The sequence below is a fragment of the Cibotium barometz genome, chromosome 30, assembly GCF_041138505.1.
Source record: "Cibotium barometz isolate CiBa-2024 chromosome 30, ASM4113850v1, whole genome shotgun sequence".
In the NCBI taxonomy this organism is placed as follows: Eukaryota; Viridiplantae; Streptophyta; class Polypodiopsida; order Cyatheales; family Cibotiaceae; genus Cibotium; species Cibotium barometz.
This window is the reverse complement of record NC_141075.1, coordinates 31758058-31781496: the sequence shown is the minus strand read 5'-3', so window position 1 is coordinate 31781496 and position 23439 is coordinate 31758058. Positions and strand designations below refer to the sequence as shown.

At 46.2% G+C, this 23439-nt stretch overlaps 1 protein-coding gene across 4 annotated transcripts in view; it reads left to right on the top strand.

Annotated features, from left to right (window-relative positions):
- LOC147621389 (coiled-coil protein) overlaps nucleotides 1–20214 on the top strand; it is a 181092-nt gene extending 160878 nt beyond the window's left edge. For all 4 annotated transcript variants that reach the window (XR_015269822.1, XR_015269821.1, XM_086824147.1 and 1 more), the window contains 5 exons: nucleotides 13612–13674; nucleotides 18506–18578; nucleotides 19078–19275; nucleotides 19417–19467; nucleotides 19609–20214. Coding sequence is in view for 2 of the 4 variants with exons in the window: in XM_086824147.1 (XP_086680273.1) it covers nucleotides 13612–13674; nucleotides 18506–18578; nucleotides 19078–19275; nucleotides 19417–19467; nucleotides 19609–19722 (499 nt within the window). In the remaining 2 variants the exon portion in view is untranslated. The remainder of the gene's footprint in view (nucleotides 1–13611; nucleotides 13675–18505; nucleotides 18579–19077; nucleotides 19276–19416; nucleotides 19468–19608) is intronic.
- The last annotated feature ends 3225 nt before the right edge of the window (nucleotides 20215–23439 follow it).

Below are 23439 nucleotides of genomic sequence, written 5' to 3'. Positions count from 1 at the left end.
TGGTGGCCAGAGCAGCTGGGCTACCATCGGTTAGAGTTTTGGTGTCTGACATCTCCTCCCTTCCTAAGGTCATTCAGCTACCTAGGATAGGGGGGGGATGGATTGATCAGAGAGTGGAGTTTTCGGGGCTCCCGAACCAGTGCTTCATTTGCAGGCAGGTCGGTCATCTGGCCAAGGCCTGCCCTCGCAGGAGACCCCAACCCTCACCACAGCAGCAGGCCCCTGATGGCCCGCCCACAAATGCGGCTCGGCAGGCTGCCTCCGGGACACCTGCTCAGGCCACAGAGACCTCGGAGTGGTAGCCTGGACAGGGGCGCCGTCGAGGGAGACAGCCACAGCAGCACGCCCAGAGACCGCTGCAGCAACAGCCACAGTCTCAGCATCACTGGGTTCCCGTGAGGAACAGCTTTGCTCCCCTCCTGGAGGAGACCCCTGCGACGATGACTGAGGACCAGGAGATGCCAGCACCTCCTCCTTCACCCCCCCCCACCCCCGTCCCCTCCCACCGCCTCGCTTCCACCTTCGCCTCCTCCCGTCCCCGCTCCGGTTTCGGCAGCGGCTCCCTCTCCACCCCCCTCGCCCCCCCCTCCTCCGCCCCCGCCCGCCTCACCTTCCCGGGAGGCCCTGGCAGTTCCCTAGCATTCACCTCCAGTCCGGAGGGCGCTGAGCACCGACCTCGCTTGAGCACCACCGAGGAGACCTACCATGCCGATTCGGGCTTCCCGGATATCATCTATCCGCAGTCGGCTGAGTCGCCTTGGCATGAGACAGCGCTCGGAGGCTTTTGATTACGCCTTCACACGGCTTTTTGGAGCAGAGGGCCCCCATGAGCCAGCACCCATCCGAGTTCATGTAGTGATACCTCCGGCCCGCGGGGAGGAGACACTTGATTCAGCGGTGGCCTTCTCGTTCCCTCTATGTGGCCCATGTGACCGGGAGTGGACTCTAGAGCTCGCTCTTAGCACTTTGAAGACTCAGGCAGTTGAGTTTTCTCATCATGTGAGCGATCTGGAGGTGATAGATGTGATAGGCCGACTATGGGAGTTGGCTCATTTTTTCTTGGATCCCGGGAGTGTGGATGCCTCAGGGATTCGTCATTTGGTCATTCGCATAGTGGCAGACTTAGCACGCGACCCTGGATATGTATGTATACACGAGGTTGCTCTGTCAGAGCGGGAGGCAGTCGCCATGGGCCACAGCCACTGGCGCCTGATCCGTGATTCTTGCAGTACACCGGGTGGGCAGATTCGCAACCGCTCGGATGGGGAATACTCTCCATCCAAGCCGCTTGCGAAGGCCCGCCGTACGGCTGAGACAACATCCACCTCAGCAGGCCATCCATGAGGATCATCTCATGGAATGTACAGGGCCTTGGCGGAGCACATTTTATACGCTATCGTGGATGCTTGAGGCAGGAGCTTCAGAGCTGCCTGGTTGGTGGCAGCATTGATATTTTGATGATGCAGGAGCACCACTTGGGTGAGAGCAGGATACGGAGATATGGTTCGGTGATGCCTGGTAGATGGGACACCTTTTGGTCTGCAGGGTTTGGTCCTTTGGGTGGACAGGGAGGAGTATGCATGGTCATTGCAGATGTATGGCGGCAGGCCATTGTGGATCGTGGGATCATTGTGCCTGTAGAGCACAGTATGTCATTCTGAGGATACATGATGAGCTATTGGGCATGCTCAACGTCTATGCGCCCAACCATGCTAGTGCCAGAGCAGAGTTCTGGACCCAGGTTACGGATGCATTGCCAGAGACCGCACATTGGTGTGTCGGGGGAGACTTCAACATGCTTGAAGACCGGGCCGATAGGGTGGGAGGCGGTCATGTTACAGTGCACGGCACGGAGCTTGCAGCTTGGGACCAGTTTTGCATGTCACTGAGGATCACTGATGCATGGTAGCATGGGGCCTTCTCCCGCTCTCAGGACAGTCTTAGTTTCTCTCGGTCGGATCGCCGGCAGGGAGGGACTAATCTATCATGGATTGATCGCTTTTATGTGGGCGACTGGTTAGGGGAGCGAGGGGGCTCCGTCAGCATTCTCGCTGGCACCTCATTTTCAGATCATGCGCCAGTTATCTTGACATTGGAGGAGAGGACACGGGAGCCCAGCTTGCAGTTGAGGATCCCAAAGAGGGTACTTACAGATCCCAGTCTCGCTGAGGACATTGAGAGGATATGGCATGATAGTCAGTGCTCTGACCAGGATGCAGCAGGCTAGTGTGCCCAGGGACTCATCAAGCTTAGCTCTTTTTTGCACGCTGCAGCTTTGACACGGCTGGGAGAGATTCGCGAGCGGGAGCATCGGCTGAGACGCAGCCTTGCTTCGCTTCAGCGCCTTCAGGAGCAGCAGCCTGCATGTGGGTGGGTGGCGTCCCAGCTGAGCCAGGCACGCCAGGAGGTTAGAGAGGCAGAGGAGCAGAGACATGAGTTTTATTATCGTCGTCAGGCCTCTCAATGGACGCAGCTTGGTGATAGAGTGACTGGGGAGTTTTTTGAGATCACTGGACCCCGCCATGCTCGGGCAGGAGTCCGTCAGCTGGGTAGGCCGGATGGATCGGTAGCTACTGAGCCCGAGGAGATCAGAGCCATTGCCATTGCATTCTATAGAGACCTGCTTTCAGCGGAGCCAGCCACTGAGGATCGGGATGCTTGCAGACAGACTGTGTGGCCCATGTGCAGAGGAGGGTCACAGATCGTATGCGTACAGTTCTTGGTGCGCCTCTTTCAGAGATTGAGCTTGCCGAGGCCTTGAGGGTCCTGCCGCGACATAGTTGCCCAGGAGAGGACGGACTGACGCCGGCCTTTTTTATGCGCTATTGGGACCTTTTGGGGCCAGGCCTCCGCAGGGGCTTTCAGTATGTTTTGGACACGGGGGTGATGCCACAGAGCTTTTCAGAGGGCTTTATCTTTCTTATCCCCAAGGGGGAGGGAGTATCAGATGATATTCGGCATTGGAGACCTATTACGATCCTCAACACTGTCTACAAGGTGTTAGCCAAGGCCTTGAGTTTGAGGATCCAGCCCTTCCTGGGGGAGTTGATTCATGCTACCCAGACAAGATTCGTCAAGGAGCGCAGTATCCTTGACAACATCTTTACTTTTTGGGAGGCGACGGCCCGAGCTAGATTTCTTGGAGAGGATTTGGTCGTGATGCTTCTCGATTTTGAGAAGGCATACGATAGAGTAGATTGGGGTTTCTTAGAGGGCACCATGCTTCGCCTGGGCTTCGAGCCAGGCTGGATTAGAGGGGTGGCGGCTCTGTATTCCACAGCTCGTAGCCAGGTGTTGATTGCAGGAGGACGGGGGGCGAGTTTTGAGCTGACCAGATCAGTCCGTCAAGGGTGTCCCCTCGCCCCTTTTCTTTTTCTCTTCTTTGCGGAGGCTATGAGCATGTATTTGACGGCAGAGGAGGTTGGTTTGAGAGGACTCCAGCTCCCAGTCCGGGGGGGAGGACCTGCTCGATGCTGAGTTTGCTGACGATACGGGCTTATTTTTGCATGGCCAAGAGGCCAATCTTCTTCGGGAAGAGCAGTCGCTCCAGGTTTTTAGTGCAGCTTCGGGAGCATTGATCAATTGGCGCAAGACAGTGGCCTTTTGGATCAGCAGCGCTCCCACTCCGGCATGGAGCCCAGACCGCGGTTTTAGATGGATTCCTCCTGGCACAGCAGTGCGGTATTTGGGATGCTAGATTGGACTAGATTTGTCACCTGAGCAGCAGATTGCCCCGCTTCTTTTGAGCATTCGGAAGAAGCTTTTGTATTGGAGTATAGCTCGACTATTCTTGGCTGGGAGGGTGGTGGTGGCAAATCAGGTGCTGTTAGCGACCATGTGGTACATTACGTCTTGCTGGATCTTTTCGAGCTCTTGTATCAGCCAGGTACAGAGGCTGATCAGGAACTTTCTTTGGTCTGGGCGGGACGGTCAGCCAGCCCGGGCAAAGGTTGCATGGGCAGTTATTACACTTCCGCTGGCTCGGGGAGGCTTGGGCATTATAGAAAGATCCAGTCGATCAGAGTAGAGCCTTATTGGGGAAGCTTATTGTTCGGGGGCTGCTTCGAGGCGTAGAGCCGTGGAAAGAGCTTCTTTTGCAGCGGCTGCAGGCTCGGGCTCCCCCTGCAGGGGGCACTTGGGCACCAGAGATTCGCTGGATCTTCATAGAGATGAGGAGGACAGGCCTCAGTAGAGGATGGGAGGACAGATTTGCTTTGAGCATCCTGAGAGCTTGGGAGCTGCTGAGACCGGGGCTCTCTCAGCGACCTCCTTCTTGTGTTGAGGAGCGGGCCAGACAGCCGCTCATCTGGAGCCCAGCGGTTCGCACAGAGCAGGGTCATATGCTGGGTTCTCGGCCTCGTCTAGCCTGGGGACCTTTAGCGGGAGGCCCAGCACGTAGTTTTGGAGACTGGCAGGCCTTCTGCAGTCTCCCAGAGGAGATCCAGGTGGAGAGGCTGAGTCACTTCAGAGGGGGGTTGATTATGAGGGATGATATTCAGGAGGCCCTCACAGAGGAGTGGTTCACGCCTTTCGAGCTAGTGGCCCCACGGTGGATGGGAGTCTTTACACAGTTGGAGATCCTGATTGCTGTCAGAGCTTGCACTGAGGATGGCAGATGCCTCTACTATGAGATTTAGGCTGAGGGCAGACTTCAGAGAGTGGAGGTGGAGTTGCCTTTGGTTGCAGAGTGCACCTTTCAGAGGATACGGGTAGTGGCCGCCGCTTCTCGGAAGTGGCATATTGACCCCGACCCTGCAGATGTGCTCCTGGATTAGCGCACGGGATCCCCCCGTTGGCATTACAGGCCACCTGTTTGGCTGTTCCCACCTCCTATTGTATGATTTAGCCCCTCAGTCCTTTGTACTGATGCTTGTATTTTGCAGCACCTAGGGAGAGTCTCCCGGGCTGCCTTGCTGTATTCACTGCTCTGTTTCTCTTATGAGCAGGAGAGATTTTTGTAGCCCTACGGGCGTTTTTATATAACTAATGAAAGGATCTTTTTTCGGGAAAAAAAAAAAGACGGTTGGATGCCTTACATGACTTTTGCACTCAGTGGGACCTCTCTGTTAACCTTGGTAAAACCAAGGTAATGGTCTTAAATACCTCTCGCCCTGTCACATCCAGATTGAGCTTCACATATAGAGGGGATCCTGTGGAGATTGTCTCATCCTATGTCTACCTTGGTGTCACTTTCAGTGGCCCATGCTTTACCATGCTTCCCGCTGCGCATGCTAGAGTGATGCGGGGATATGCAGCCTTGAGCTTACTTGACCGGCAGTGCTTCCAGGGCACATTTCCAAGAGCCTAGGACGAAGGGCTGGCTTTTTGACACCCTCGTCACACTAGCCTTGATGTATGGAGCAGCTTTCTGGGGGCCAGATTCATCCGATGAAGATTGGCGGCAATTTGAGAGGCCCTAGGTCATGATGTTCTCCCGTATGATCCGCAGCAAACCATCGGTCCCACACCAGATTATCCAGGCAGAGTTTGCTACAGCCCCGATGGTAGTGGAGGCACTCTTCCAGACAGTCCAGTACCTTCATCGCATCAGTCACATGGATCCCCATAGTTACCTGAGGCTTGCCCTGGAGTCCTCCAGACAGCTAGCACATGAGGCGCACTCTGGAGTATGGTATGCACTAGTTTCCACTTGGTTCACAGTATAGGGGCTCTGCATGGACCGCCTACCCCCCCTTCAGTACAGTTTGGACTCCCCTTTTCTCCCGTTGTCTCACAAGGATACCAACCGTGTTATCCAGTCAGATCTTCTCAGCCTCTACATACATTGCACATGGATCACAACCCCGGAGCTCCCCACGAAGATGCACTTTTACAGAAACCACTTCCTCACACTCACTGAGGATGGATTCATCCAGCAGCCGGGCTACTTGAGTGTTCACATGTCCCATGCCATGCAGATTGCGATTGGCCAGATACGGGTTTCTTCCCACCGCCTCAGAGTGGAGACAGGTAGAGCTGAGCGCATCTTCAGAGCCGGGAAGCTCGTATGGACACCCAGAGAGGAGAGGATCTGCCGACTATGCCACACAGAGGTTGAGACGGAAGAGCATAACATATGCCCCTGCCCAGTATACTATGAGATCCGCGGGAGGTTTCACTATCTATTTCGTGAGGGATTCGGTCCACTCTCCAGGATCATTGACTTCCTGGACCATGTCTGGGCCTCTTCGTGCTTGAGCTCTGCAGACACAGGGACACCTTCTTGAGACAGGCCCCAGCCACCCCGCCCCCTACCTCGGCAGCCAACCATCACCAGTTTCTTCTGGACCCAGGAGGTGGAGGACACCGACATAGTGGACCTTGTGGACCCTCCACGAGCTGCTCTGGACCTACCCCGCCCGAGAGGAGTTACCTTGGACCGAGCCTCTGCACTCCAGCGTGCCTGACGCCCCCTCCCCCCCCCCCCTCGGCCACAACCACCTCATCAGCTCCAGATCCAGGACATGCTCCACCGCCATCGAGCTACCTTTCCACGTGACATAGCTGAGGGAGACCTCTCGGCCATACTCGTCAACCCCATGCTTGACATTTTGGAGAGTGGTATACCATGTACTCGGAGCTGATGTTGCTCCCATGTTTTTATGTTCTTAGTATTCCATGACGAGTTTCCATGGACAGTTTTGTATCACCCCAGTGAGATAGCTATATTTATGTTTTCATTCTGTTTTATTTTCCATTCCATGATGAGATATGCCATGGACATTATTGTACCACTTTGGTCTCATAGGCCCATTGGGTCTTTAGTAGACGCTTAATATATCTTTCTTTCTCTCTCTCTCTCTCACACACACACACACACACTCACACCCCTCCTATATCTGGCATGCATATACACTCGACATGAATCTCCTCCTCCTAAGCATGGCACCAGAGTCTTCTATGTAGTTACATTAGGATGGGGAGAGGGAGCAAGTTAGGCTGGCTGGACTACTCTCCTCCTCATAAGCACCATCACCATCCTTGCCATTGGTGGGTATTCGGAGCCTCGTGTGTGTGGAACAGTCCTTGGATGGCTTAGTGTGAACAACCTCTTATTAGCCACTTTTATGTGTGAATGTAATAAGTAGTGATGTCATTTGCCTAGCTCTGTGTGATTGCTTCAGTGAGCAATGTGTCAAACGATAAGGCAATAAGCCTATAAAAGCAATGTACTCTTCGAAGTTTGTACAAAATCTTTAAATTGAATAATCGAGTCGTGCATATGCTCTCTCTCGCCACCTCCACATGGTCTTAGATAGAGAGGCCTCAGATTCTCATGCTCTGACGGATGATCTGCAGCAAACTCTCCGTCCCACATGACATTGTCCGTACGGAGTTTGCTGCACCTCCTATGCTAGTAGAGGCCCTCTTCCAGACGATCCTCTTCATACAGAGGATCAGAGATATGCCATCAAATCGACTCTCACATAGAGCTTTTGAGGCGTCCAATCAGCTTGCAGAGAGTGGAGATAGGAGATCATGGTATTCACAGCAGCTCTCTCACAGTGAGAGGAACAGAGTCCTTCGGCAGGATTTATGGCAGCGATACACTCAAGAGACTTGGATTACACACCCAGTCAGCCTCTACCGCCGAAGATGCTATACTACAAAGATCAGTTTATGCGTATCTCAGCGGATGGATTCATACAGAGACCTGGATACATGGATGTGTACATGCCTCACAGTGCCTGAGTTGTGATTGGCCAGCTCAGAGTGTCATCACACCAGCTTGAGATTGAGGCAGGTAGGGCAGCACGGATCCCAAGAGCAGAGAGGATATGCAGACTATGCCAGGAGGAGGTTGAGAGTGAGGAACATTATGTATGCAGATGCACAGCAGATAGTGTCATTAGAGAGAGATACACCACCATCTTCAGTGGACATCCCTCACTCCGCCAGATCACGGAGTCCGCAGACTAGCGCAGATTTGGCCAGTTCTTGATAGAGACACAGCGCCATAGAGAGACACTGCTACGGACTCATACCACAGGGAGAGGTGGGCGACAGCTCCAGCTCACTGATTTCTTCCAGAGATCTATCCCAGTGCCTACCCTGACACAGGAGGGGGTTACACTTCGGCGCGCTGCGGACCTCCGAGCCAGACGGAGACCGAGAGCACCAGGCTACCAGACACCCAGACTACATCAAAGGGAGATCACAGAGATATGGGCTCGACATCAGCACCATATCCAGGAGCGGCTAGCTCACTTACACTCACACTCAGAGATCATGGTCCGAGGTATTTTTGCCTCGCCATCGCCTATGTATCACATATTACATCCCCATTATGGTAATGGTTGGAGCTAGATAGATCTGCATTGCATTCTTGTATACCCTGAGCATATAGGTTGCATACTGAGCCTCTAGCAGTAGTGCTTCATCCATCACACCCCCCCACTAGCTCAATACTTTCATAGTTTACTTCATGTTCATTTTGTCCTTTTTTTTTTGGACATCGAGAAGACATTGACAGTTGTACATTGATTTGTCTCATAGGTCGAGTTCGGCCTCTAGTAGACGTTAATACGGCTTTCTTTCTTTCTCTCTTTCTCTCTCTACACACTATGAGTATCTTCTATCCACCATAACCTTGGTACTGTAAACCCTAACTCTAAAACATAGTTGTCACGGTACAAAAATACGATACCGTACAGGAATTTTCGGCACGACACCAGATTTATCCAACTGTGAAAACATAGGTAAACACATTACCTGCAACTCCTCAGTCACCAACCACTCTTGTTGCAACACCCTCGGTCACCAACCAAGGTTGAGCGATCACCAACCGCTCCTGTAGAACACCCTCGGTCACCAACCAGGGTAGAGTGATCACCAACCACTCCTATACTTTGATAGAGTGGTCACCAACCCTCTAACAAAGTGCTGTCCCAAACCTGCAAAACAGTAACCAGCCATGGTTTTGGCTCACTGGCCATCCACAGTTTGCACCAGATCACATCCCCAAGCCTGGTACCTGTCTAGGGATATGTTTGTTTAAGTTTCATCACGAGAAACCTCCTGCAAACCTGTAAAAACAGCCAATAATGGCCCTTATAACAGTCAGCCAGCTCCTGTAGAGTCTCTGCTCACTCCGTCCAAGCCCTATTCTCAGCAAAGAAGCCCAAAAACAGTCCCAACAGCCATGCGCAAGCTTCTGGAACCAAATTGATCAGCCTGCAGCCCTGTAGATGCAGTCGGCCTGCCCTGTAGAGAGAGAAATAGCAACCAGCCAGCCCTGGGACCCTTGTGCTTCGCATGTATTCCACCTGTAGCTCATGCGTATGAGTAAACTTGCTGTTTTTCCTGTCCAAACAGCTCCTAACAGCCCACGACTTCCAGATGAGTGCTCTACAAGTCAGGGCTTGCCCACTTTGGCCCTCCCACACCTAGAATAGCAACTCGTGGAGCTTTTTGGCAGTGCCCGGGTGCCCATCGCTCATAATTGGCCTTGGTTCATTAAAAATAGTCCACTTTGATATGAACTCACTTATAAAATTATAAGTGTGTCCGCCCACACTTTAAGTGAATGTGAACCCTGCACCCAATAAACCTTAGTAACATGAAATAATGAATAAATTGGGTCAAGTGTGCACTCTTACCACCTGCAAAACACATAAGGAAACCATATGAGTCCCAAACAGGTGTGCACACGCGTATCCACGGGTTGCCTAGGTGTCCCCAGTGCCCGTGGACATTCACAGGCAAAATACCAAGCAATGTCCAGGCATCAAAAACAAGTCATCCATGCATGTGCAACTCACATACATATACTGGTGCACAAACATAGTGGATGAAACCTCCCAACTTACATCTTGTACATCCAACTAGCCCATTCACAGGCGCCGTCCACACAGAACCAAAAAGTACTCACCAGGGTAACCACCCTTCCATGAGTCGAGAGTCACTCACTAGGGTTACCACCCTTCCATGAGTTCATAAATCATGCTAGGAACTCACACCAGGATACCAATCCTTCCATGGAGCCCTTCCACATGTATTCAATCATGACATCATTCCAGACGTCTGCCAGAGAAGTGGTGACACATTGCTTCAGTGAGGCTGATGTATCATGAGATAAGGCTATAAGCCTATAAAAGCACCTTAATCTTTGAAGCTTGTACAACATCAATCAATTGAATAGTTATTGAGTCGTGCATATGCTCTGTGTTTAGGAATTTGTTCTTTCGTCCCCGTAGTCCTACGACAATGGGTGACTACGGTTGATAACCGCACATAGGCATAAATGGGCTAAAACTAGTAACCGCATGCTTATTATTGTTGTAAGCAAACTCAATCTATGGAAAATACCTTTCCCTCTCTGACTGTCTCTTGGAGGCATATGCCCTTAGCATATCCTCCATAGTCTAGTTTGTCGTCTCTGTTTGACCATTCGACTCGCGATGACCCGAAGATGACATGCTTAAGCATGTTTCCAATTTGGAAAACATTGATTGCCAAAAGTGTGCAATGAATTTGGGTTCCCAGTCATCACTGACAATCTCCTCGGGCAATCCATAAAGCTTATACAATTACAATTTCTGTATGAAGAGCTGAGCCAACTGGTGACTCCACTACTGATGAATAAATAGGGATAAATCTAGGCATCTTCGTCAATCTGTCGTATAGCACTGATTGCTGGGACACATGGAGAGGAGTAACTGTGACACATGGATACACAGTTTAGGCCCACACGTGTCAATTTTCAAAGCAGGCAGCAGGGCTCGATGGGCCATAGGTATGGATGCACTACAGGGGTGACTCGCCATCTGAAAAAGGCATCTTTGGGTTCTTTTGGGCAACTTTGACCGTGAGTACGTTTTTTTGCTAAAAAAAGGGGAGAAGAAGGCTGAAAAGCTGGCGCCTAGCTATTTTGGGGCTGCATGTCGTCTGTTTATGATCTCGTGAGTTGATACTACCATGGAGTCCATAGGTACCTCTCGCCACTCAAGTACACATGACTTCGGCACCTCAGGTACAACCTCAGTATTTGCGATAGCTTGTTCCTATGGCAAGTTCTGGTATTGATTCTAATCTTTACTCTACTTTTTCTCAATACTCATCAATATATGGGCTATGTGTAGCCTCCTTTGCCATCTACACAGCCATCACCTGCTCCTCAACCTCATGCATCTCCTTTTGTGGATTCTATGTACTACACCGTGCCTGATTTACTGAGACAATTGGTGGAGCTACGTTGCCAGTCTCCCCAAGCTACAACTAGTACTCTTCCTCCTCTGTAGGTTTCCTTCCACTTGGAACCTTTTTCTAGTGACCAGTGTGAGGAACTTTACTTGGATAGATGGCTTGTGAAGTGGTCTCCTCTCCCCACCAGTGAGTGGAGATTGGTTTTTGGTGTAGCACCTAGTTGCCTGGGATGTGCAGCAGGTTCTGAGACTATGAAGCATTTTTTATGGGGATGCAGCAATGCACAACACATTTGGGGTTCTATAGCACAACTTATGGGCAAATTGAGTGACCGTGGGCACAGTTGCTTGGCTTTCCCAGTCTGGCCCGCAGCTTTTCTAGGAGGGTAGTGGTACAAACTCTACTATTTTCATTCGTAGAGGTATTGCCCATCATGGTTTATTACAAGATGTTCCTCACTTTGATTATACCCCCCCCAAACAGAGGATTGACACCAGTTAGGAGATTGTTGCTAGTATTACAGCATGGCAGATCTGGAGAGCTAGATGCACGGAGGCTTTAGAGGGTGTCGAGATTTTCGGGTCTCAGTGCATTAGTACTATACAGGGTGATATCATCCATACTCTCATGGCTACTTGGGCTTGTATTCAAGGGTCCTCTCGTTCCGTGCAGGAAAAGCACGTTGTATTTATGCAGGAGTGGGACCATGGCATTTTCTTTTCGTCTAGTCCCACAGGTCTCTCATGGCATCATGATGCTCCTCAGTGGTTGAAATCACCTTACATATTGGGGTGATTCTATTCTATTCCGGCATATAAATGTGATTGTTGTATGGTTTTTTTATACTTGATAGAAGTCTCTTTCTTGAAAAATTAAAGAAAATAAGTGGACTGCATATTTTGATATGTACAAGTACACTGATGCTCAGCGTATTAGTAAGATTCAAATTATGCTTCAGCATACACTTGAGATCTTAGAGGCTTTATCCCTCCATCCGATAGTTGCGGATACATGACCTCCTTTGATGACAAGACGAGCTTCCATTGCAAAGGGGAGATCTTATGGTTGCTTTCGTTCTACTATGGAGGAGGATGGTGTAATTGTATGACCACATCGTCACATGTAGCATCACATTGTAACTACTTTCGCACAGTTTTTTTCTTTTCCATGGTTTAATATTCATCATGGATACATTGTACTACCTTTTTGGCACTCATGCGACACCATTTTCATAGACTAAACTTAATGTGATGTGGCATTTTAAGTGGACATGGAAGTTTTTTTAATGTGATGGGAGCTTTGTAGATAAACTATTAAATGATTTACTCATTGTCCTTGTTTTATATCAATTTATTTGTTGGTCCCACCAACCCACACGTAGCCCCCTAAAAGAGAAGCCCTATGGCAATCGCTAATAAGAGGTTACCTTGAGGCTTGAATAATTACATGCAATTTTCTTGATTTTTCTATGCATTTAGAATACAATAATACACAAATTTAGCATTATTAATAATGTGAAGGCTAGTATTTGACTTGTGGTGATGCCACAAATGAAATTGAAGAGGACAATATTTTGTTTTTTTAATAGATTCGCTTGACTCATATCATCCTTTTGTATGAGCCCTTTTTTTCCCCCGAATTGGCCTTAGGCCCAAGATCCTCCCATAGTTACCATTTTTTCACTGCCTGTAGGTGCTTTTTTTCCACTTGTAGGTGATGCATAGAGGAAGCAGCTGGTGGGGTTTTGAACTGAAGACCTCCTGGTCCTAGACAAACAGCTTCACCACTTGAGCTATCACCTCATTGGCTTTGTATGAGCATTTTGTCATGAAAAACAATTTGAAATCAGTTTTTATTGCACAAATGTCAAAGAAGAATTATGGTGCATTGAGTGTGCTGCTAGATTAGGCAATAACACATTAGGACTTGCAGATCACAGACACCAGACATAACATTGTTTTCTTTCCCTAATTTCAAACCGTGGGCTCCATTATTAGTTGCAATGGTATTGGAAAGGGTTCGTTGGCAATTTGGGATGCAACGTGTCAACCACTGCTCCCAAGCAAAAAAGTGAGAACAGGGTTGCGACCTTGTGAACGGCAAGTTATGACAGCTGAGGGAAATGCTTAGGTTGAAAGCAAGAAAACACTTTTCTGTGCAACAACAGGAAGTCAGTGGAGTTTTGACACGCACATCTGAATCATGCATTTGCTGTTTTTGGTTATTGGACTGCCTTATGTATGCTGAACAGTATGTTTTTTTTTTTTGGGCACCTGAATGTTCTTAGCCCCCAATTTGGCAGATTTCTAACCATGTCTTTTTTAGAGAAAAAATCTTCAGATTCCACATTCAGTGCATCAAAGTTTATACTCATCTTTTGGACCTATAGCTCGTATGTATACCATATTGAAACAAATTTCTGGAATTCATAAAAATTTGCTGAATAGTCTGGTGTTTCTATTTCAGGTATGTTGATCGTATCGGAAACGTAAGGTGGGAGCTGAAAGAGATTGGCACAGAACATAATGGGTAAGTATCCAAGGCCTAACCACTTTCCTAGTTGTAGGTGTCATGTTAGCGAATCACAATGTGTTGCATGGCAGAGGATGGATAGCAGCTGATTTATTATGCATGCAAGCTAGTCAAGAGCTTTTGACGAAGATAACAATGACTTAAAATGACAAACTCACTGATAATTTAATAGCAGTAACTTTGAAGTTTTTTGTGAAATTAGCCTCTGTTGTCACTAGCCCTACCATATGGCAAGCCTACTTTGATATACTACTCAATATATTCTAACAGCCTCCCATTGACATCACGATCCACGTAAATACCCCAACCCACCGAGTATGCCCTTTTTACTTTGGAGTCAGTATCCAAGCTTTTTGAGATACGATGGTGAGATCCTTGCACGGGTCCTAGTCTAGATTTTCAAAGAATTCAGTCTACAGCTTAACCCAAAAGTGGTCAGAGAATATCATCATACTCATTCACGAGGCAGGGAACCCAATAAGTTTACAGAACTATCAGACTATCATGTTTAGCCATCTTATGGCCAAGATAAATGGATGAGCAGTAGAGGCACATCTGAGTGATTGGGCTGAGTGACAGTGCTATGAGCCAAGGGCCAAGCAGGCTTTCAGCGAGCCCACTCCAGTGTACAGTGTGTTCACACTCAAAGACACATTGAGGAGCCAAACAGAGGGGACGAATGCTATTGTAGATTTTTGCAAGGCCTTCAGCAGTGTCTTGGCTCTACTGATTAGCCGGTTGAGACATATAGGGGTGGAGGATGAGATCATATGACGCAGATTCACACACTAAGAATAGGTCGCTTTTTGAGTTTGCATAGGGCAGAGAATGGAACCTCAGTGCAAACCTTGGAAAATACCAAGATTATTGGTTTTCGCACATTTTTGGGAGCGCTGCAGGAAGATACTTTACAGCTCATAGCCAGTATTGGGTATATTAATAGAGTTTATGTACTTAGTGTAGTATTCACGTGCCCAAAATTCCATATGAAACCAGTTCGAGAAGGCCATTATTTGATGCCAGGCATGCTACGAAGTGAGAGGATGCTTCATTGCAATCGGAGAGAGGGGTTTGATTCCTTTAATAGGGCATAAAGTATGAGAAGCAGAGACATTATTTTGATGTAAACCCTAGTCTAGACTTTCCCTTAGACTAATTTATCAGTGAGGAGATGAAATTATAAGGTTTAAAAATTAATTATGAATTTAGGGATAGCCCTAGGCCTAGAGAGAGAAAATGGAAATTAGAATTATAGAGAAAGAAAATAGTTTATATGATGTAGAAGTTATTCTAGGTCAACTAGAATTTATTAGATGAATGTTTAGAAAAAATTTAAGAACTTAGTGTAAATAATTTTAAAGAGAGAAAGATTGCAAAGTACCCAAAGGGGATATTAAAGACATGTTCCTTACACACAAAGGCAGATCAGCATACTCAAAAGACGAAATTTCCATGTATCTTTGTTATCCCAAACAAAATGATTAATATCGCTAGGTATGTTACGTGTAATACGTGTATGTGAAAATATTGGTTAAGATAAAGGTCCACCAAATACGTAAGAGTATGGAGAGCAAGGTTGTTAGAGGCATCGGAGGCGTTTGGTACAAGGCGGGTATGGTACGCGCCTCAAAAGACTCCTATTTTTTAGAGACGTTAGAGGCATTTGTTTTATATATATATATATATAGTGATAGATAGATATAATATATATAGTGAAAGTTGAGAGAGAGAGAGAGAGAGAGAGAGAGAGAGAGACTAGAGTGTGTATGTATGAGCCTTGAGGGAGGGAGAGAGAGGGTGTGTATGAGAGGGAGAGAGAGTGTGTGTGTGAAAGAAAGAAAGCTGTATTAAGCGTCTGCAAAAGGCCAAAATGACCTATGAGACCAAAATAGTCCATCATCATCATCATCTGGATACATCATCAAGACTCAAGGGTACAAAGTAAAATGAAATGAACTGGTAGAGTATCGAGAGAGCTCCAAAAGTGGGTATAAAAAACATCATCATCCTAGTGTGTTTGAAGTTTGAACTTTGAACTTTGGGTCTTGAGAAAGGCTTAAGGGAGGGAGGAAGAGAATGAGGGAGAGAGAGTGTGTGTGTGAGAGGGGCTGCCTTGGGCCCTTAAAGCCCCCGTCTAAAGACTCAAACCAGCCAAAAAAATAAAAAATTAAAATTAAAATAAATAAATTTGGTTTGTGGACACCTCGATCAGGCAGTCGTACGCCTCGAACGCCTCTAACCGTTAGAGGTGCGCCTCGTAACAACTATGACGGAGAGTATTGATTAAGATAAGGTATGTTGAGTACGCCATTCTTTTTTTAATAAATATAAAACTTGGTATATTGAAAATGATTGTGTACGCATAGTACGTGCAGGCTTCCAGGGAAAATATATGAGATGCATGGATTAGACATAGGGGCCCCCTATTAAGGTCGAACTTTGAGGATAAATAGGAAGTTTAAAATTTATATAGAAGCTTGTGCATTTTGTATGGCACATGGAACACTCTTGATGGAAATCGGAGCTTCATGTTTATGTAACAGCCCTTTGTATGTGTATGTGTGAACCGCCTCTAGTCTGTAAGTGTGCTTATGTGTGTGAACAACTTCTTAAGTCTAGATTCTGTGTATGTAAGCAATGATGTCATAGCCCATGCCATGTGTCATTGCCCTTGTGTGTGTGGCTTAGTCAAAAGATAAGGCTCTAAGCCTATGAAAGCATTTTACTCGGTGAACATCATTAATCAATCAAGTGTATCATTGAGTCGTGCAACACTAGGAGCTTTGTCATCTCTCTCTCTCGTCTGGTCTCATCTCATTATCTCTACACACACTCGCACGATGGGTGTCTTTCATCCATGCTAGCCTGTGCAACATTTGGTATCAGAGCCACTGTCGCCCGAGCCTTCCTACCTGCCTACGCAACAGCGCTGTCTCTGCTTTTTATCGCCGCCGCTTTCAGCTCCTCCTGCAGTGCCACCATTCCCTTGCCAGGCTGGAGCTTGTGATAAAGCTGATGGCTGGGCGAACATGGGGGTGGGGGACAAGGACCTTGGCTGAGCCGCCTCTCCCTTGGGCGGAGCTACGCCCATGTTGGGCTTCCTGGGCAGACCTAATTTTTGACCACCATTGAGGCTTTTGGCCACCATAGCCATTTTCTTTTCTCAACTCCAGTCGCCGCTGCCACCACCAGCCGCCTGCATGTGCTCCCGTCTCCACTCTTTGCGTACCTGCCCACATTGCCTCTTGCACCACCTTTTGCTGCCATCCTTCTCCCTGTGACACCTGCTCAGCTCCAACAAATCTGCCCGCCACCTATGGGCTGCCCAACTGGTCTACAGGACCTCTGCTGCATTGTTTTTCAACATGGATCAGGCCACCTCATCCAGTACCTACTTCATGGTCAAGTTCAACGGCACTGGCTTCCCTACATGGCATACAAAGATGCAGCACGTGTGCCTATGAAGGATGGGCTGTGGAACTTTATCAATGGAGTCGACAAGAAGCCCGACATTGAGGAGGGTCTAGAAAAAGTTTGTCTTTGGGAAAATCGCAATGGTCGTGCGACTGCTTTTATTGGCCTTAGTCTTGCCAACCTACGTACTTGCTCACATCATTAATTAATCAAGTGTATCACTGTGCACACTGGAGCTGAGGAGGGTCTAGAAAAAGTTCGTCTCTGGGAAGATCTTAACGGTCGTGTGACTGCTCTTATTGGCCTTAGTCTTGCCAACCTACGTACTCGCTCACATCATTAATTAATCAAGTGTATCATTGTGCACACTGGAGCTTTGTCATCTTTCTCTCATCTCATGTCATTATCTCTGCACACACTCACACGATGGGTGTCTTTCATCCACCCTAGCCTGTGCAACAACTCTATGGTACACTTGATACGCAAACTGAAAGAGTGCACAAAGCGGAAGCAAAGGGGCACTAGAATGTGCTGAACAGAGAGTGCAAGAGAGAGAGAGATATGGAGCAAACTATGCTGAATATAATGAAGCAAAACAGTCCCAAGAAAGAGACACTACAAGTCTCATAAGTGAGGGAGTAAATATGTACAAGACTGAATGAACAATGAGAGGCCAGCACCTCCTATTTATAGTTGAGGTGAGCTGGCCGATTGGAGCTGCAAAACTGGCTGACTGGAGCTAATGAACTGGCCAACTGGGAAAATGCCAAAAAGGTTGGGAAAAATCCCAGAAAAATACAGAAAAAGGGGTGGCCAGCCCACAAGCAAAGCCCACAAGCAAGGGCCATGCAAAAGGGACCAAATGGGCACCATAAATGAGCAGAAACTGGGGATGAATGTGCTAACACAAACTACCATATGTATCACGAGGTTGAGGACAAGTATAAAATGCAGCTGTTCCAAGGAGTGAGCTCACGGCCCTTCAAGAACAGCATCTGTAGAAAATTCATCAAATTCTGGCATCCACCACAAGACAATCACACACTCGTTCCATATCGTGCTTCCACTTCAATTTCAACTCTTGTTTTGATAGCTCTAGTGGATGCAGTTTGCATCCTCCATTGTATACTGATTGTATGCATTCTGTACTATCTTAATCTTCCAGGTCGTTCTAGCTTTGCATGAAGCTTTTTTTCTTTCTCTGTCTCTGATCCGTCCCCGATGTTTGAAGTGTAAGGGGTAAAATAGTCATGATGTTAATTACTATCTAGTGTTCAAATTGTCTACTTTCTCTTCAGGATCGTAACTTTTGGTAGATTGTTTCATTGAAGTTTCAGAAACTGTTATTGTTGTAGTGCAAATGTCTGTGTTCCCTAAGACATACGATTGAGAGGAATTTTTGTGGCATTTCCAGGTATGTGGATCTCCTTCTTGGAGAGTTCAAACACTTCGCAAACAAGCTAGCTCATGCAGACCTTTCAAAAGAGGTAGACAATCTTACACTATTTGAATGTGTGATGATGGACCAAAGCTGAACTTAGTGTGTGTATGGTCATGTACGAGAGTGGAAGTTCAGGCCTCATGGTCTAGAAACGGCGTAGCTGGCATCTTTACATGAATTTCTGCAATTATACCAACATCAGCTATACCCTATTGCAAGCCTAGAGTGGATGCGTTTACAGCCACCATGGTGGAATTCGAGAAGCCATTTTTGATGTGAATACTAATGTCCTCATTGTTTTAATTTTGATGTGACCCTTACAGCTATGCTGCTCTTAAACCCTAAAGGAGTGATATAAGCTTGAATTGGAACTACATTAAGAGACGATTGGGCTGTAAGAAAAGATGTCATGGCACTGTCTATGGTGTGCATTAAATGAAAGTCTGTGTGGATAGGTTAGCATAAACTGAGACGTACCAGTACTCAAGGTATTGCAAGTGGTCGTAATCAAACACACTTGTGTGCTGTGCTTGTCTCACTGGCAGATCCGTGAGATTTTACTGGAGTATGGAGTGGATACCTTGGCTGAAGTTTTACTCGAGGGTTTCTCACGTGCGAAAAAGTGTACAAACGAAGGACGTGCTTTGATGTCTCTAGATCTGCAGGTTTTAATCAACGGATTGAAACATCTAGCTCCTCAAAGGCTTGCTGTAAATTTGCATGTTGTGGAAGCATATATCAAGGTAACTTATGACATCATTTTTTCTCGTCCATCAGATAAGGATTTCTTGTTGTGAGGGAGGGGAAAGAGAAAAGAGGGGGGAGCTGGGAGTAGAGATGCACAATCATTTTGCAGGTTTTTAATACAGTGTATGATTTGACAGGCATACTATCTTCCAGAGACAGAGTACCTCCATTGGGTGCGAGGTCATCCGGTATGTCTTCTGTGAGTTATATTCTGTTATTGAAGGATTTGGGAAAAGCAAAGGGAAATTCTTTGATGACTTTATTCTTGCATTATTATATGATTTGGGAAAAGCAAAGGGCAAGTCTTTGATGACTTTGTTCCTATGCAGGAATACACGAAGTCACAAGTTATAAGTCTTATAAACCTGGTTGCTTACTGTCACAAATGGACAAGAAAATCAAGGGCAGAGATACTGGAGAAGATTGAGGCAGGAGAATTTTAACATCCTCAGTTCATGTCACCTTCTGTGCTGAAGGATACGAGTGCTTCCCCCTTCCAGGTATCTTTAGGCATATCAGTAATTTCTTATGCCTTTCGGTGTATTCACTTCTTTATCAGCTGTATTTATCAAATCCATGACTATGCTTGCTATCCTTCTGTGGTCACTGCTTCTGGCTCTCTCTGTTGAGGATGTTGTATCCCTATCATCAATCTCACCAAAGCCAAGCAGGCACTCACAAAAGGCAGAGGTTTTGCACCTGTTTGGTGAGATTATATGCTCACAGCTCATGAAACTGTACAGTACCAGTTATGATGAGTTACATCAGTTCAATGTAAGCCATTTCTATAAAGTAAACAGTAGTTGTATTCTGAGTAAGAGCCCTTTATGTCATTGCTCTTCAAACTTTTCTTGTAGAGCTTTGACACACGAAAAAAACATTCATTTGTATTGTCACATGGTAAGTCTTAATATAGGACAGGAATATTTTTTAAACTTTTGATTTACATGTGTTAATCGTTAGCGGCATTTCTGCAGAGTAATGGCTAAACGTAGCACTCTTTTGTCAATAGATAGCTGATTTAAGAAACTACAGCATGAAAGTTACAATTTGAAACCTTCTTTCCATTACCCAACACATGTTATTGTAACCCACCTTTCATGAAAGTTATTTCAGTCATGTGTTTTATGCACATTGACTAGATTTTTGGCACAACTTACAGATAATCAAGTTGAAGTATGTTCCATGGGAATTTCCGATGTACAGATGCATGCCTACATGTATGATGTGCATATCTGCACAAATGGGTCTTCCGTTGATTAGTTAATTGCACTCCGACTAGTGCCTTTGCAGTGAGAATGTCAATTGAAATTTAAGGGTATCATTTTTTTCATGAATCTTGTTTCTGGTAAGTGATTGGGTGTCTTTTTACCATCGCACATATTTTTATGATCAAAACTCTTCCTTTTTAAGTGGGACTCGGGTGGTCTAAAGGATTCATTATCATGGCTATGGTTTTATGGCAACCTTTTCTACATGGCCAGCTTTTTCTTAAAAAATGTTGCATGGAAAAAGTCGACAATATGGTCAAAACTAAAAATATTGCGAAGTCCATGTTTTTTTAAAACAATCACTCATTCTATCCCTTTGGACACCTATCCCAACTGATGTGTGATTTTGACATTGTTGCTATGGGTGGACATTTGTTCTCTGGTTGGTCATGATGTAGACGGTGCACGCTTAGATTTGTTGATAAAGCATGAAACATGCAAAGGGCCGAGGATCAACTTGAACAAGTTGTGTGGCTTTTGGGTTATAGTAGCACTCCCAATCCGGCTGGTATCCAATTGACAAATCCAGATGTTGAGATGTCAAGCCCAACACTAGCTGACACACAACGTGTGCCTGAGTAGCTGTTCCACATTTACACCACTGGTATATTTGGTAGTTGACGCGACGGATCTTTGTCCATCATTCTTCACCTTGGCATACTTATCTTGCTTGCTCACCTGTTTAGCGTGTTCACATTATGGACCACATGTACATAGTATTCTAGTACTTAGTGTGTTCACATTATGGACCGTTTGTACATAGTATTCTAGTACTTATGTCAGTCATTCTTCACCTTGGCATACTTATCTTGCTTGCTCACCTACTTAGTGTGTTCACTTTATGGACTGCTTGTACATAGTATTCTAATCCTTAGTGTGTTCACATTATGGACCGTTTGTACATAGTACTCTAGTACTTATGTTGGTTTTTACTTATCTTTTGTAGAGCAACAAGATAAGAAGATTCCAGCCTTCCATCTTTGTGTGTGTCTTATTCATTGTGTGAGTTTTGCAAAGCTTTTGACATTGTCTTCAGCATGTTCCCTTATGCATTTGTAGGATTTTGATATACATTAAGAGACGATATGGGGAATTACTTTAAAAGTTAGTTATTGTTAGGGTTAGGAGCCTAGGGTTATGTCTCATGAGATTTCTAGCAGAATATGGATGAAGCAAGGATGACACCCCTCTCCAATCCTATTTGGACTTTACGTTGACAAGATCCCCAACTTTAATGATTGCCTAGGTGGCATAGGTTCTCTTTTCAAAGGCTCCTTTATCGCTCTCTTACTATATGCATATGATATAGTACTCATCTTATATTCCAATGAGAAATGAAAGGGCATTCGGAGGCTTTATAACCTTTGTGAGGAGCGAGACCTAGTCAAGGTTGAAAAAATCAAGGTCATGATCTTAGCATCTAGGCATAACTTCACTTACATGGGAGATCTAGTGGACATTGCCACATCTTATATATGTATTATGTAGTCACCTTCCTTGGTCCCATTTTCACCATGCATCCAACAACCTTGACTCGATCGAGAATGAAATATGCAGCCTTAGCCCTTCTTGAGAGATGATGCTTTCAATCACTTCTAGGAAGCTAGTAGGAAAGGATGTTCTTTAACACTTTGGTAGTCGTGGGCAGTGATGTTTGGGGTTCCCTTATTGCAGCCGAATACTGGTAAGGATGATTATAGGTGGGATTAAGAGGATCCAAGTCCTAGTATTTCTTGTATGATTTGGAGAAAGTCGCTCGTACTAGATCCCATCATCTATGTAGGCAGAGTTGGTAGTATCTCCTCTAATGGTAGATGCTCTATAGTAACTTACATACATCGCCTATGCACTATTGACACCCATAGATTACATAGGGTTTCTTGGGAGTCCTTTATAGCTAGCATATTAGGGACATGATTGGGTTTGGTATGCTAGAGTCTCCCATTTGTTCCGTACAGAAGGGCTTCATATGGACCACCTACCACCTTTCCAATATATATCATAGATGCACCCTTTCTTTGTTTTTCTTACCACGATATTAACTTGCTTGCATACACACACCTTATGGGTCAAGTTTTGACAGCTCCCCATGAAAATGCAGTTCTTTAGAGATCACTTCTGGAGGGTCATAATAGATGGCCAACACAAAGACACTCACCCAAAGACACTCTGCTGATACTATAATCTAACCTAGCCCAGGGATACCTCCAAATTGACCTTTAGCTTCCTTCAAGCATTGGGTGATAGTTCTAAACGATGAACTGGAGATGTACCTAAGCTTGTAGATCCACCCGCGAGGACCATACACTACACTATGCTGATCCACAGTCTACCTTGATCTCCTTGAGACACATTGGACTACGCTTATTAGCTTTAGTGTATTAGACATCCACGGGAGGCTTGGTCTACAACAACACTTCACATGATAAGTCTATATAAGGGAGATTCTCTAGTGCCACAGAGACACCTCGTTAACATTTAATACAACATTCTTCTTTCTCTCTCTCTTTTGGGACTAGACATTAGGGAGGATGATCAAAGAATAGAGATGTGTTTGTGGTTTTTTCCTCATGAACTAGAGAAAACTCTTAATGTCCCAGTCCATCATTCTTGTAAAGTTCGGAGTAGCCACACGTGGTTGATTCTCTTTTTAAACAATGAATTTATTTACATCATCTACATCTTGTATAAACACGGACTTTAGAGGACTACGAGGATCACATTTAAGGTCATCTAAGTAACTAGCGCATCAAAGATATGATAGGATGTGGTATGCTAGAGTTACACACAATGGTTCCTCTCACATGGGCTTCATTTGAGCCATATGTTACCATTGTACTATAACTTGAATTCTTGACTTCTACCTCAGGATATTATTTAGCTCATGTG